General features: G+C 42.1%; 1 protein-coding gene across 1 annotated transcript; it reads left to right on the forward strand.

The window, feature by feature from the left end:
• Positions 1-1090: 1090 nt before the first annotated feature.
• Positions 1091-13664, forward strand: vit (vitrin). The gene is made up of 22 exons (XM_077613602.1): positions 1091-1103; positions 1556-1621; positions 1965-2121; positions 2204-2337; positions 2424-2501; positions 2714-2908; positions 3211-3255; positions 3501-3539; positions 3613-3663; positions 3919-3972; positions 4405-4467; positions 6269-6343; positions 6842-6907; positions 7238-7300; positions 8138-8197; positions 8390-8437; positions 9878-9943; positions 10674-10821; positions 10912-11015; positions 11776-12002; positions 12398-12911; positions 13010-13664. The coding sequence occupies exons 1-22, from the start codon at positions 1091-1093 to the stop codon at positions 13186-13188; spliced, it is 2445 nt and encodes an 814-aa protein (XP_077469728.1). The 3' UTR covers positions 13189-13664.
• The last annotated feature ends 63 nt before the right edge of the window (positions 13665-13727 follow it).

Raw genomic sequence — 13727 nt, forward strand, 5'->3', positions numbered from 1 at the left:
CCTCCTGCAATAGATGTGGAAACTACTCTTTGCTTTTTCTGTTCCCTTCCTCCCTTTTGATTGATGGCAGTGAAAAGTACAGAATTGGCTAGTGAGCACAGATCTTTCAACATGTCTACTGCGTGGTGGGCCAAATTTGGCCCCTTGGCCTTGAGTTTGATACCTGTGCTTTATAGTGCGCTCTATCTTTCAAAAACATTTCCCACTACAATGCCCAGAATGCCCATCATCCAGCAGGTATAACAGTATCATATTGTGCTTTAAAATCAGTGAACCTTACCCATTACCCCGTGTGCGATCGGAATCCACCCCCATGGGTGGTACAGCATTCCAGCCTCAACAAGGAACACCAACACTAAGTTCATCCAGGAGTCTGTAGGTGAAAAGCAGGGGAAAGTGGCTCAGAAAGAGTTAGTTCATGGCTGCATCGAAATGCAAGTTTTACGACCTGCAGTCTGCAATTGAACCATTCCAAGCCATTTCTGCTCTTGTTTACACCAGGCACAACTGAAATTGCGGTCGTCCCAAAAAAGAATCCGTCTGAATTAAGTCATCTGTTTGTCAAACTTTTAACTACTCTATCATTGAGTCTGACGTAATGTGTTTTTGAGTGTAATAAACATGTTTGTATAGAACACTAGCTGCTTGAAAGGGGTGCTTCTTACTGTTTAATAAGTTGTATTTGATCACCCAGTGCGGTCAATAAATCACGGATCTTTAAGTGCAGGTACACTTCAAAGATGTTACCCCTGCTTTATCTAGAAGGGTCATTCAGTCGGAAAAGTTTACTCAATCGCCATTCATTGTTAATGCAATAAGGTTCTATTTTTGCTCACTTTTGTAGGAGTTTATACAAGGACATCTGGGCCGTGGAACCAACACCTCCCCACCACTAAAACCACCATGTTCAGGGCATCATTGACTCTCATCTTCTTTGGTGCGTTACATCAGTTGTACTTTACTGTATGCAGCAACATTTTAACTTGAATGATTGTTACCCAAACCATCTGCAAAAGCTGAGTTTTTTTTCTCAAAACGGAAAAACCATTAACACTGCAACTGGCGCCAAAATATACAAAAACCCCAGCACATGGAATTTTATCGTAAAAGTTTAGTTAATACTACGTTTTAATGGTAATGGTTCAACTATTGTATGCTTTTTTAAGTGAAGAAATGTTTTTCAGCTCTGGTCTTTATGACCAAAAAAACACAATGTTTTGATTGAGATCAAATTTATTTTTCTTCCATTAAGAGGCTTATATTTAGTTTCAAGTTCATCTAATAGATTTATCTGAAATGATATGAAGAAATGGACCTTAAAAGGGGGCCAATTTTCCAAATGTTTTCATTGAGTCATAAAAGACAGTAATGGCCAACCAATCAACCAATGATGACAAGAACTTAAAACCTGCCATTTGGGAACTAAACTAGAGTAGTCATGTTATAGAATGTTTGACACACCTCTTGTAATGCGCCATATGGCTATGTAATAATGATGACATTTGCAACTATAGACTGTTTTCAACAGAATCGTCCTTTTGCATTTTGTACACAGTGGTCTTGCTGTCCTGTACTTGTCGGGCCAAGCCAAATGGCTCAAAGAGCAAGAAACCGAAGCAAGGTAGCTATTATGCATTAGTTCTAAGCCAAATGTAAAATTCTGATCTCCACCTTTTTATTTACTTATTTTCTGGAACCCAAATTTAAATTGTTCTATAATGCTCATGATATGTTCTGAAACAGCTATATCATCGAGTAGTGTAAATTATGATTCAGGATAAACCTCAGAAACCAAACCTTATTTACATTGCTTTGAGTAATGCTGTAACAATGAAGCAGTTGTAAAAATCGTTGATTATAGCCCGTTTAATTACTGTATCTGCTTAACAAATAATCGGATCATCGTTTTAGCAGTGGCATAGATGTCAAAACAACGGGTTACTAAGATAAATGCTTCTGTTTAGTGGTTCCAGCCATCGAGTGCGATGTCAGAGCCGGAAAGATTAATCTTCCGGAATTTATAGCCAAATGCCCTTCGCACTGCCGAGAGACTAAGCAACAAGTGTATGGCACAGGCGTGTTCGCTTCCATCTCCAGCATCTGTAATGCTGCTATCCACAGGTAAAAGCTGCACATATGATGATTTCTTACGACGGCGTGGGCTTATAGAAGAATCTAAAAATGAATCTGTATCTGCCAACAGTGGTGTCATCACCAATTCAGGAGGAAAGGTTATTGTGAGGAAAATGGCAGGCCAGAACACTTACAAAGGCAGTAACTCCAATGGCATACGCTCTCTGTCACTTCCTAAATGGAGAGAATCCTTTGTGGTAACAGGTACTATATTTATTGTTGTTGTTTTTTCCCCCACACAATGTCAAAAGCGACACCAACGTGATCAGAATTGCTTTGCTGACTTTTAGAGGGGAAACCCAAGAAGGGTGTGATCTACCCTTCGACCCTCGACTTAGTCCCTTCAAGACCAACTTATGTGAAGACTAGTAAGTAGACATTGAAGCATGTCTTTCTGAATCTCAAAGTGAAGTTGCTTGATGTTTGGCAGGCGGGATTGTCTGGGTCAATGAATAGCGATCGTTATCAATAATTCGAAGAATGTCAAAAATGAATCAAAGAGCCACAGCTCCAGTTGAGGCTCTTCCTTTGTCCTCATCCATCTTGTACACAGAGGCCTTCACCTGTCATCTCCTTTTAGGTCAAAAGGACAAAGCCCCCGCGGTTACCACTGCTCTCCCAACAACAGCAGCACCTGAACCCACCACCACGACACCTGAACCCACCACTATCCTCCCTACGACCGAGGCTCCCACTACCACAACAACGCCTCCTCCTCCACCGCCCCCGACCACTGCCAAAACCCGTGCTGCTATCCACAAAGTCCGAGATGCAGGTGAACCAAATAAATTCTGGCTTGTGTTGTGTATTTTATGATGGATTGCTGCAAGTTATGTTAAGAATTGGCTGCTACACTGCCATGCATTTGTGCTGTTCATTTGACTAACTGACGAAAGTGCTCATTGAAGCACACCTTCCGCCACCCTGAACGCATGTAAACATTATGAAACACTTGGGATCAAAAGCAAGCACAGTGAGTGCGTCAGTGTTCTAAAGGCACGTGTTCCATGCCAAAAACCTTCCAAACGAATGTTCTTTTTTCCTAATGTTTTCTTTTCTTGCCTCATTTGTGTGTAGGCAGCAGCCACCCATACCTTGCCTCTGTAGCAGCTGCCAATTCAAGTGAGTTCAGCAGAGTAAAACTCTATTACAGGGCCATGAGAGAATATAACGTTGATTTGCATGTTGGAGAACTGACTCAAACTAGTATACATATCTTTCGTTTTACTTGGATGATGGAAAATTGTCACAATTTTAGCTGTTATATATCCTTGTAAAAGAAAACAAAATAGCCATTATGATGAGAGGTGGTATGCTAATGCAGATCTGTTGATTCTTCCCCAAATATATTTATGTTACCGGGATAGGACAATCACAGAGTCCTCAAGGAAAGAACCCCAGCCAAGGTAGACTACTCTTTCAACAGCTTTTATGCCGTATGTGATGCATCTTTGACTCTAACGTGACATTTCTTTGAAGTATTCCGTGGCGGTGCTTATCCCAATAGATACCTACAACGCTCCAGCGCAGGTACCGTAAAGCCAACTTGTCAACAACAATGATGATCTTATTTCCTGTCTTATTCCGATGATTAACTTCTGTTTAGAGCTGCACATCAACTTTGCATGCACTTCTGTTGCTGCTTTCAACTGTAGTAACTGTTTGTCCAAAATGTTTTTCTTGATTTGTTTTTCCCCTAAAACACCACTCAGTGATTATTTTCCGCCTGCACCATACTTAACTTGTAATTTAATATGATCTCACATGGTTTATTTCTGGTGTCAGGTCTGCGCAGACCAGAAGCTATGAGGAGGCAATCATCCTCTCCAGTTGGGCCAGGTACGCCTCAATAACTACACTCACTGCGTCTATTCACACATGTACAGGTAGATAGGGTAGGACCAATGTGGAATGTAGGTCAAGGTCAGTGATGTAGAAACAAGAATGTTGGAGGTGCTTTAAAAGTGACCCAGTTGTCCATAATACTCTGCAAAGCTCACCTTAAAGCATTGATCCATTCAGTCAAGCCGACATTCCTTTCCTAGTAGCCTCTGGTCTGTCATCAGCTGCATCCCAAAATTGAGCTTTTCATGCCCTAAGATAAGAAAAAGAAGAACCCATTGGCATGCATGATTATTATTTAACATCAAGCCACTGGAAAAAAAACCGATTGCTATCTGAAACTGCAGATCTAGCTTTCATCCTTTTTCACCCATGTCTCCATGTTTGCTTTATCTTCTTATTCTCTTTGTTTCTTATTGTTCCAAGCAGCTTTTAACAGAGGTCAGCCAACTCCTGAGAAGCACACTCCAGTAATGAGCCAATCTAGTCCTGGTAAGTGATTTGAAAGTACCAGCAAGCACATTTATCGGTCAACCAGACCATATTTTATATTTTATCTCTGCGGATATGGATATAAGAATTCTGATTTAAAAATGCTTTTTAAAAAGCTGACTCTTCTTAGCTATATGGCATGAAGAATATAAGGCTCGGTTCAGTGGTGGAGGCATGAAAATTGCACTCTGAGATGAGTGACGTCAGGATTAAAGGCATTCATCTCCTGCCATATCTGCTATGAAGATAAGACGGTGTTGAGAAAGGCGCTCTCTCGGTACAATAATAGTATCTTCCAGTAAAGTCCATCTGGTCAGGCTTCTTCTGGTCCTATGTCAAAGCCTGCAGTTTTACATAAAATGTGGTTTTACTCTCTTGCTTCATTCAAACCAGAGTCGATTTTTTTATCTTTCGCTGGAAAGTGCCTCTGTTCTTGCCTGCGTGGAATGCACCATGATTGATCCCTACAATTAGAGTCATCTCCATGATAATAAAATGTAACATAAGCACGTTTATCTGCTCGTCAAATTTATTAGAAGTAATAAGAGAACTGAGCAAGAGCTGAAAGGGGCAAATTGTGTTGCACAAACTAAAGTTTTATTGATGCCCGTAAGTGACATTCTTTAAGCCTGAGTTTGAACGTCAATGGTGGAGATCAGTCAGGCGTGAGGGTTCATTTTCTTTCTCAAGGACACTCATGAAAAAAATATCTCAGTTTTTCTGCAAAAGAACCCCTTTAATTATTTTATTGGCTTGTCATGACGAGAATATTTAGTGTAAGTGGTCTCGATTGTGGCTTTCTGTGACCTTGTGAGCGCAGGCTTGGTTATAATGAGAATAACCCAACTGCATCACTTTCACAGCAAAAAACCCAAAACCAAACAAACAAAAAAACTACCACTGCTGTCTGCCGTACTCCAGAGCATCAGATTAAGTTAATCTATGCTTCTTTTTGTTTGCACTGTCCCAACCATACAATAATACTTCCACGCTCCAGTGAGCGTCCCGGCAACACAAAGCCACAGGCTGGGAACCCTGAACTCAGGCTGTGCGCTTGTATAAGTGACCAATCAGTTGAAGGGAGGCACTACCATTCAATTGCCTTCAGTCTGTTCAGACAAATGTTATGGTATGCTCTGCGTGCCTCTAAACAGTTGCTAGAATTTGTACTTAAACTGTCTTGGTGTTTACATAAAAGTTCTAATACAATTAAATACAGTTTATCAAGGATAAAATTGTCTTGCAATGCTCAATGCATCTTAGAACCACTGTATACTACAATACTCTTATTAGGTAGAGCATTTTATTGCTGTAAGTAGCACGCTTGAGTTAAACATTGCAATTTTTCTTTCCGCAATGAATGCCGCAAATGATGGCCTTCAGTGGTATGTACTATGGTGCTCATTTATTACAGTTAGAAAGTGCAGACTAAAGGTGCAAGCGATTACACTAGCCTGTTAGTCTGCTCAACACAAGTGGAGGTATGTAAATTGACCGAAATGTAAAAACAGACCGACAAATTACATAATGAGGTGTATATATAGCGAGGGCAAGATGGATCAGATTGCCGGAGACACACGGCCAAGTAAGTATAGCTCATGAACGCATGCTTTTTACACTTTCCGCCAACTAGTGTAGTGCAAACAATCTTAGTGGCTCGGCTGTCCGAGTTACTAGCGTATGTTTGGTGTCTGACTCAAGGCTGAACATCTTGTGTAAACCCAACTAAGGATGCGGCATCTTTAGTGGAGGTCACAAGTACTATGCTCTGCGTCACGCTTTATCCTTTTCCCCTGCACAGTTTTTCCCAGAAGGGACTGGGCCCCTCCATCCTACCCTCGTCCTGAGTGGTTCCCTGGTGGCAGACGTTCGTCAGGTACCGCTACGTAGTGCTGTTATGATGCGAATAATGCACGTCAAAAGACACGTATGAATTTGACGATACTTGGGTCTTTTGATTACGTGTGTAGAGATTGTGTCTTTAGTTTAACCACCCCACCGTTTTCATCATACAATATTTTTCACATGAAAAAAAGCTGACCCCAAAAAGTCCACTTAAAAAAATTGTAGTTTTACTGTATTGGCTAAGACCAGCTATCACTAAACCACTTTTTTTTGTAAATACAGCCTATACTTATGTAAAAATGTAAATCAAAAAAGAGATACAAATACAATTTCTAAGCACAAAGAATGTTCAAATTTAAGTTTTTCATTAAAAAAAAATAGATGAAAAAAAAATCTTTGCTGTAAAAAAACTAACCGCTTTAGTATATGTCAAGATCCACATTCACTTTGACAGTTGAATTTTAGAGCTTGTATTTCTCATTTTTACACGAGCACACGCCTTTATTGTTTACCTCTGCTTTAAATCTAGATGTTTTATACGCAGCTCCAGACTCAGGATACGCGTGGAGTGAGACGGACACACCTGAGATGGCAGGTGAGTCCGCAACACAAGTGCGCATGGGACATCTTCCCGCTCGTACCATTGTATGCTGCATGCGCAGACACGGTCTTGCACGATCACGACGATGTTATTGATCGAGTTGGACAGTTGCATGGAATGGGTGTGCTGAATGATTGAGTGCATGCCATTGTTAAGACCGCACTTTCGGCATGAGAGGTGTGATTCTGCAGAACGCCGCGATTTTCACTGGTCTGGCGATTGGGTACGAAACATAGCATGACCAATTGCAGCCATGGAAATGCGTGCTTTCCCTTCAAGGTTCATTGTGGGAGTACTAACAGGTTTCAAACCATCCTCCTCTAGCTCAGGATCACAGGCCCGATATCTCAGACTTTGAGCGCTGGTATTATAACTTTGGATCATACCGTAAGTGTTTTTCTCTTCTACTTGTAGGGAACTAACAAGACTTGGGGGGTGTGTTGTCATTTGAACAGATTAGCCTCCTGTAATTGTCCAAATGTTATTCAAAGTGTCTTAATTACTAAGAGTTGGGATACTTATTCAATTTTTTGGGTGGGAACAGTAAAGTAGTATCCTCGATTGTAACAACAGAAAAGGACAACTTATTGAACATATTTTGTTCCATTCCTCGTGTTCTTTACGCTAAGATCATTTTGAGGAAACCCTGGTGATATTCTGCACAATCGAGATCATTCTAAATGTACTTCGTTTACGGAGAAGAACGCACTTGTATTGGAAAATTTTAGATTTTTAGAATTTTTGAGTTAAACCACAGGTTTTGACGGAATAACGTAGTAGTTAACATTTATAATTATGCAACCAGATTCTCCTGGCAATTTTCATTCTACTGTAGGACTTTAATCTAGACTCTTGTAGTAAAAACCAGAATACAGAACAACTGGTTTTGACTGCAGCTGCTTCAAACTGCACCAAGGCAAATAATTCCAACATCCAAACTACCTCGTTAAGGCTTTTTCAGGGCAAACTCATTGAATTTGTTTACAGACTCAGTTACGGCCCAAGGACTTCACTTCCCGATTACAGGTTGTAGCTCCATCTGTTTGATGACGCCAGGAAAGAAAAATCTTAAAAGAAAGGAATTTCTTTCCCGGCATGTAGCACTAAAATTCTACCGCGATGAAAGCTGAAGCCAGTGGGAGTGGACCGGCTCGCCGCAGTGTTTCTGTTTGGCATGAGGTGCCCCTCAAGGTCACGCGATGACTGAACATGTATTCCTTTTAGTGCCCCGATCTGATTTGGATGGCAACCGCCAAGCGCCGCTGGATACGACTCATACAAGAGGTGAGCTGTGGTCAGCATGGCTGCCAACACCTGCTTGTATCCAGTTCGGCATCAGCTTGGACACAAAACACACATGTCAACCAGAAAGCTTATCTCAGTTGACATGTGACATATACAGTAATTTCATGCCAAGCACATCGTGAGTATCGCTGATAGGGTCTCGCTTCTGCTTGTATGATATCATCTGTGCAGTGGAGACAGTGGACGCATGGAGACCCAATGCAAACCCTTATGAATCAGGTGAGATCTTTATCAATACTTGTTCATTCTGCCTTTCAGTAGAGTTGCCCTGGCACCAACTACGTCCCCCCTGGGTATCGCGGTACTCGGTCGTTTCGTCGAAAGACGTTTGGTCCCCGGACGTTTGGTCCCCGGACGTTTGGTCCCCGGACGTTTGGTCCCCGGACGTTTGGTCGACCGGACGTTTGGTCGACCGGACGTTTGGTCGACCGGACGTTTGGTCGACCGGACGTTTGGTCGACCGGACGTTTGGTCCCCGGACGTTTGGTCCCCGGACGTTTGGTCGACCGGACGTTTGGTCGACCGGACGTTTGGTCGAACGGACGTTTGGTCGAACGGACGTTTGGTAGAACGGACGTTTCGGACGTTTGGTAGAACGGACGTTTCGGACGTTTGGTAGAACGGACGTTTCGGACGTTTGGTAGAACGGACGTTTCGGACGTTTGGTAGAACGGACGTTTCGGACGTTTGGTAGAACGGACGTTTGGTCGCCAGGTTGTTACTGTTGAAACCAGCTCTCAAATTATAATCATGAGAGAGAGTGTTTAATATCTAAATATCTAATATCAAAATATCAACAATAAACTCTCATAATTTGACAGCGAGCAAACCCGGCGACCAAACGTCCGTTCTACCAAACGTCCGGGGACCAAACGTCTTTCGGCGAAACGTCCGGTCACGGGGTAGCGCATAAGTACAAACCAAGCTGAGGTTATCCAAGGCAAAAGCATCTGGCTTTGTGGCTTGTAATTGAAGGGATGTTGAGATAATGTCAAACAGCATGATGGCTAAGGGATGAAAGCAGACCGTCATTGGTTTCATGTTTACCCAACACACACAGATTCATTGTGGGCAGCTGCTGTTATTTGGGAAAATTCCATGTCAAGACCAACATTTTGGTCCTTATTATGACTAACTTGCTCGTTCTGATAAACATATTTTCATATGCTTAGGAAGGAAGGATGGAAGGACCCCCACAGTGATTCACCTTTAACTCTTTATAGAGCAAAATACTATTTCTTCTAATTAAAAAAAAAGGCTTGGCCTCATAAAACCTCAATAGTGCAAAATTTCCCAATTCTAGTTTTATATGTATTTAATATTACTAATAATTATTTTTTAAATCATAAAATAAATTAATACAATGTTAATAAAACTAAATCAAAGTATATAAAAACAGAAATACACTCGGGTTATGCCCCCCAATAACAATCTAAAGATGAATGATAAATAAAATGGGTGTTAATAAAAAAAAATAATACACGCGTTAAACTTTAATGATATACTGTATACGCACGGTGTGTGCATGGCATAATATTTAACTTAACCTTTCCATTCAGCAGTGGAAATGAGCTCGTGGTTCAACGATATTTTCAGCACAGAAAATTACTCTGCATTTGATATTTGTATTGATTTGCTGAAGTTTTTTTTTGAGTATAGGTTTCACTGTGAGGGAGCAGCCACCTGGACCCAGAGCACCTGAACTTGCATCACAGGGAGACCCAGGTAGGATGTCTTGGAACAATTCATTCATTTTCCGAACCGCTTTTCCTCACAATGGTCGCGGGGGGTGCAGGAACCTATCCCAGCTAACTATGGTTCTGATCTGATTAGAACAATTTAACAATGCGAATAAATTTGCCAAGCAAGTACTGTTTTTTTTAAGGGGGGGGGGGGGGGGGATCGGGGTCTGGGTTGCAGGAAACAAAACATTAGGCTTAAATGGAAAAATAACAGAAAAAAATACAGCTGGGAAAAATGAACAAAGAAACAAACTTGTGGGAAGACAAATACACACAACAACGAAAAGATGACCGAATGCCAAAAAAAAGCAATTCTCCCAATACTCCCACAACGACCTAACCCAAACAAAACAATACTTCCAATACTCCCACACAGACTGACAACGACAGAGGGTTTAAATACATCATCAACATCATCTCACACATTTTATGGACTTTGGCTGTAAAGTGTGGAGGTCACACATTGTGTTATGGGAATTTACAGCAAAAGAGATGCAGCTGCTTGAGGCTAATAGTCTGAAAAACACTGTACTACTTGAGGAACCCCACAATTATGGAAGTGGAATTTTGTATATTACTTGACATGAAATTCCCAATATGTTGACATATGCTATAAGTTGTTTTTAATTTTGACATAAGTGATATAGAGCTTGGAAATGGTAGCATAATGTAGTTGTACTCACTGAGTTGTGATTGCTTTTGTTTTTCCTCAGACTGTAAAGTGGACCTGGTCTTCTTGATGGATGGGAGCTGGAGCATCGGAAAACGGCGTTTTAAGATCCAGAAGGACTTCCTGGCTGATGTGGCTCAGGCCATCAACCTTGGTGTGGCTGGACCCATGATGGGAGTCGTTCAATATGGGTTCGTTCTCTCTCCTCTGCTGGAATAGAAACAAAGGCAATTTTATATGGATGGAAATCTCCCATGTATTCTACATTGTTTGGTGCACAGTGATGACCCCGTCACAGAAATAAGCCTAAAGAGCTACGCCAACTCCAGAGATGTAAAGGCAAGCATCACGAAGATTGCACAGAAAGGAGGCCTTTCCAATGTTGGTGAGTGCTGTGCCTCTGCGACAAAAAGTGTGAAAGAGAAAGGAATGCAGTTATTGTTTGGTTGGCGCATTTTTTTTTACATGCAAGGATAGAACTAGATCTAAATTTGATGTGATACAATGTTAGTAAAATTACAGTCCTTTGCCTGGAAACAGTGGTTTTCTTGGGCGAGGACCAGAAAGAAACTCATCTCAACAGTTTGGGGGTGGTTAGCGATAGGGGGCAATTGTGGGGGGCTTTGACTGAGGTTGTGTCTATCACCATGTGGCTTTTTTTCCCTTGCTTTTAAAATTGCACATGGATACAAATAGCAGTTTTTTCTCCAATCAAACAACTGTAACACTAACACAGCATCTCCTGTTAAGCCATTTTTAGCCCAGTATGCAGCCTATTCCTTATTTAATGACAGGATAGCACTCAAGATGTAGTTTATAGACATACTTATGTAGACTTGTTTAAGAAACAAACACAGTGATTATAGTTGTTTAGTGTCAAATACAGTTTGAGCGTGCACGATCGTCAAGAATCGTTGGATAATGTGAGTTTTTAAAAGCCTCGGGTGCAGTTATTTGAATCATTCGCCATAAATTTGTAGTTATTTTTATCGATTTGCCTCGGGAGCAACACGTTTATACCCACCTAGCATTGATGCTAGCCGTTTGTCTTAATAACTTTATCCGTCGGTTCGATTCAAACGCTCTGCAAGTGTACAGATGTATTGCAGGTGCCTTCATGGTGCTGCCCCCTGGTGTTTAAACAGGGAAGGCCCTCTCCTATGTCAACAAGCAATACTTCAGTGATGCCAACGGGAACCGCGGAGGAGCCCCCAACGTTGCCGTGGTGCTGGTGGACGGATGGCCCACGGACAAAGTGGAGGAGGCGTCCCGGCAGGCCAGGGAGTCTGGAATCAATATTTTCTTCGTTACTATCGAAGGTGCCGACGACAACGAGAAGCAAAACCTCGCGGAGAGCAATTTTGTGGACAAGGTGAGAGCAATAAAACTAAATTTAGGCTGGAAAGGGGTCACGGTTGGGTGAGAGTAGAGTATAAAACTAAATGAAAACTAACAAAACAAAAATGTTATCCTTTTTTCTTACGTCTGCCTCTACAAATTATGTCAATGTGACTTCTAAAATGTTGAAATCTAGACTGACTGACCAAGGACACTGGAAAAGTACATAGTAAATATTAAGATTTGGGTTACGTTAATTGAAAATGACAACTATTTTGAGTAACTACATTTTTGGTATGGATTGATTATGTGTGCACTTCATGGCAAAGCTTTAAATCTTCTTATACTTACAAACACTCACCTGTACCCACAAGATTAGGATTAAGTTTGTATTTCGATATCTAACGGTTGCGTTTTGTGTTCCCGCAGGCCGTGTGTCGCACAAACGGCTTCTTCTCCTTGCCCGTGTCCAGCTGGTTCGCTCTGAGGAAAACGGTGCAGCCGCTGGTCAAGCGATTGTGCGACACCGACCGCCTGGTTTGCAGCAAAACCTGCCTCAACGCCAACGACATCGCCTTCGTCATCGACGGCTCCAGCAGCGTCGGCACGGGCAACTTCCGCACCGTGCTCCAGTTCGTGGCCAACATCACGCGAGAATTTGAGATCTCCGACACGGACACGCGAGTGGGCGCCGTGCAGTACACCTACGAGCAGAGGTTGGAGTTCACCTTTGGCCAGCATGACACTAAGGCCGAGCTGCTCGACGCCATCAAACGCATCAACTACTGGAGCGGCGGCACCAGCACGGGAGCCGCCATCACTTACGCCGCCGAGCAACTCTTCAGCAAATCCAAGCCCAACAAACGCAAGATTATGATCGTCATCACCGATGGACGCTCCTATGACGACGTCAGAGTGCCTGCCCTGGCTGTCCACGCCCAAGGCGAGATGGGTTTTTTTATACTCAGTCTACTTCTCTCTGAAGACTACATTTGTCAGACTTGTGCTTAAATGTAAACTTCTGCCTTACCTGCGTTCCAGGTGTGATCGCCTACTCCGTCGGCATCGCCTGGGCCGCCCAGGACGAGTTGGAGTACATCGCCACCGACCCCGACAAGGAGCACTCCTTCTTTGTGGATGAGTTTGATAACCTGTACAAATTTGTGTCCAAGATCACACAAAACATCTGCCAAGAGTTCAACTCCCAGCCCAGAAACTGAGAATGGACATGGAGGGTGTCGAAAACATACAAAAAAAAATAAGAACAGCCGACTGCAAATTTACTCTATTGAACACATGTTTAGGTGTGACTACAGAACACTTACTCCAGAATCAGTATTTGTCCCCAAAGCCACTGGTGCTAATAATAATGATAAACATTTGTCTTTTGGGTGCGTGAAGAAAGCGGCACTTTTGAATCCTTTTTAAAAAAATCACCAGAAATCGCATACCACACTCGGTTCACGCTGTAAGGCAAAAATCAGTGGATGTTGTTCTTGCAGAAAGAAAAGTTGACATTTCAGCACACGCGGCACTTCTTTTTTGTGGCTTTTTCCTTTACACTTTATCTAAAAGGGTGCATTTTCTTCCCAATTGAAGAAATGAATTCATAGGGTTCACGTGTTGCCATGAACGGTCGTTGGAATGTTTCCTAAACAGTGCGCTTGCTTTTAAACAGTTATTTGTGTCAAGAGTATTTATGATTGACTCCCTATTTGTACATATTCATATCAACCGATTTCCTCAATGATTTCTTTTC

This window comes from Stigmatopora argus, chromosome 11, assembly GCF_051989625.1.
Source record: "Stigmatopora argus isolate UIUO_Sarg chromosome 11, RoL_Sarg_1.0, whole genome shotgun sequence".
NCBI classification, from domain to species: Eukaryota; Metazoa; Chordata; class Actinopteri; order Syngnathiformes; family Syngnathidae; genus Stigmatopora; species Stigmatopora argus.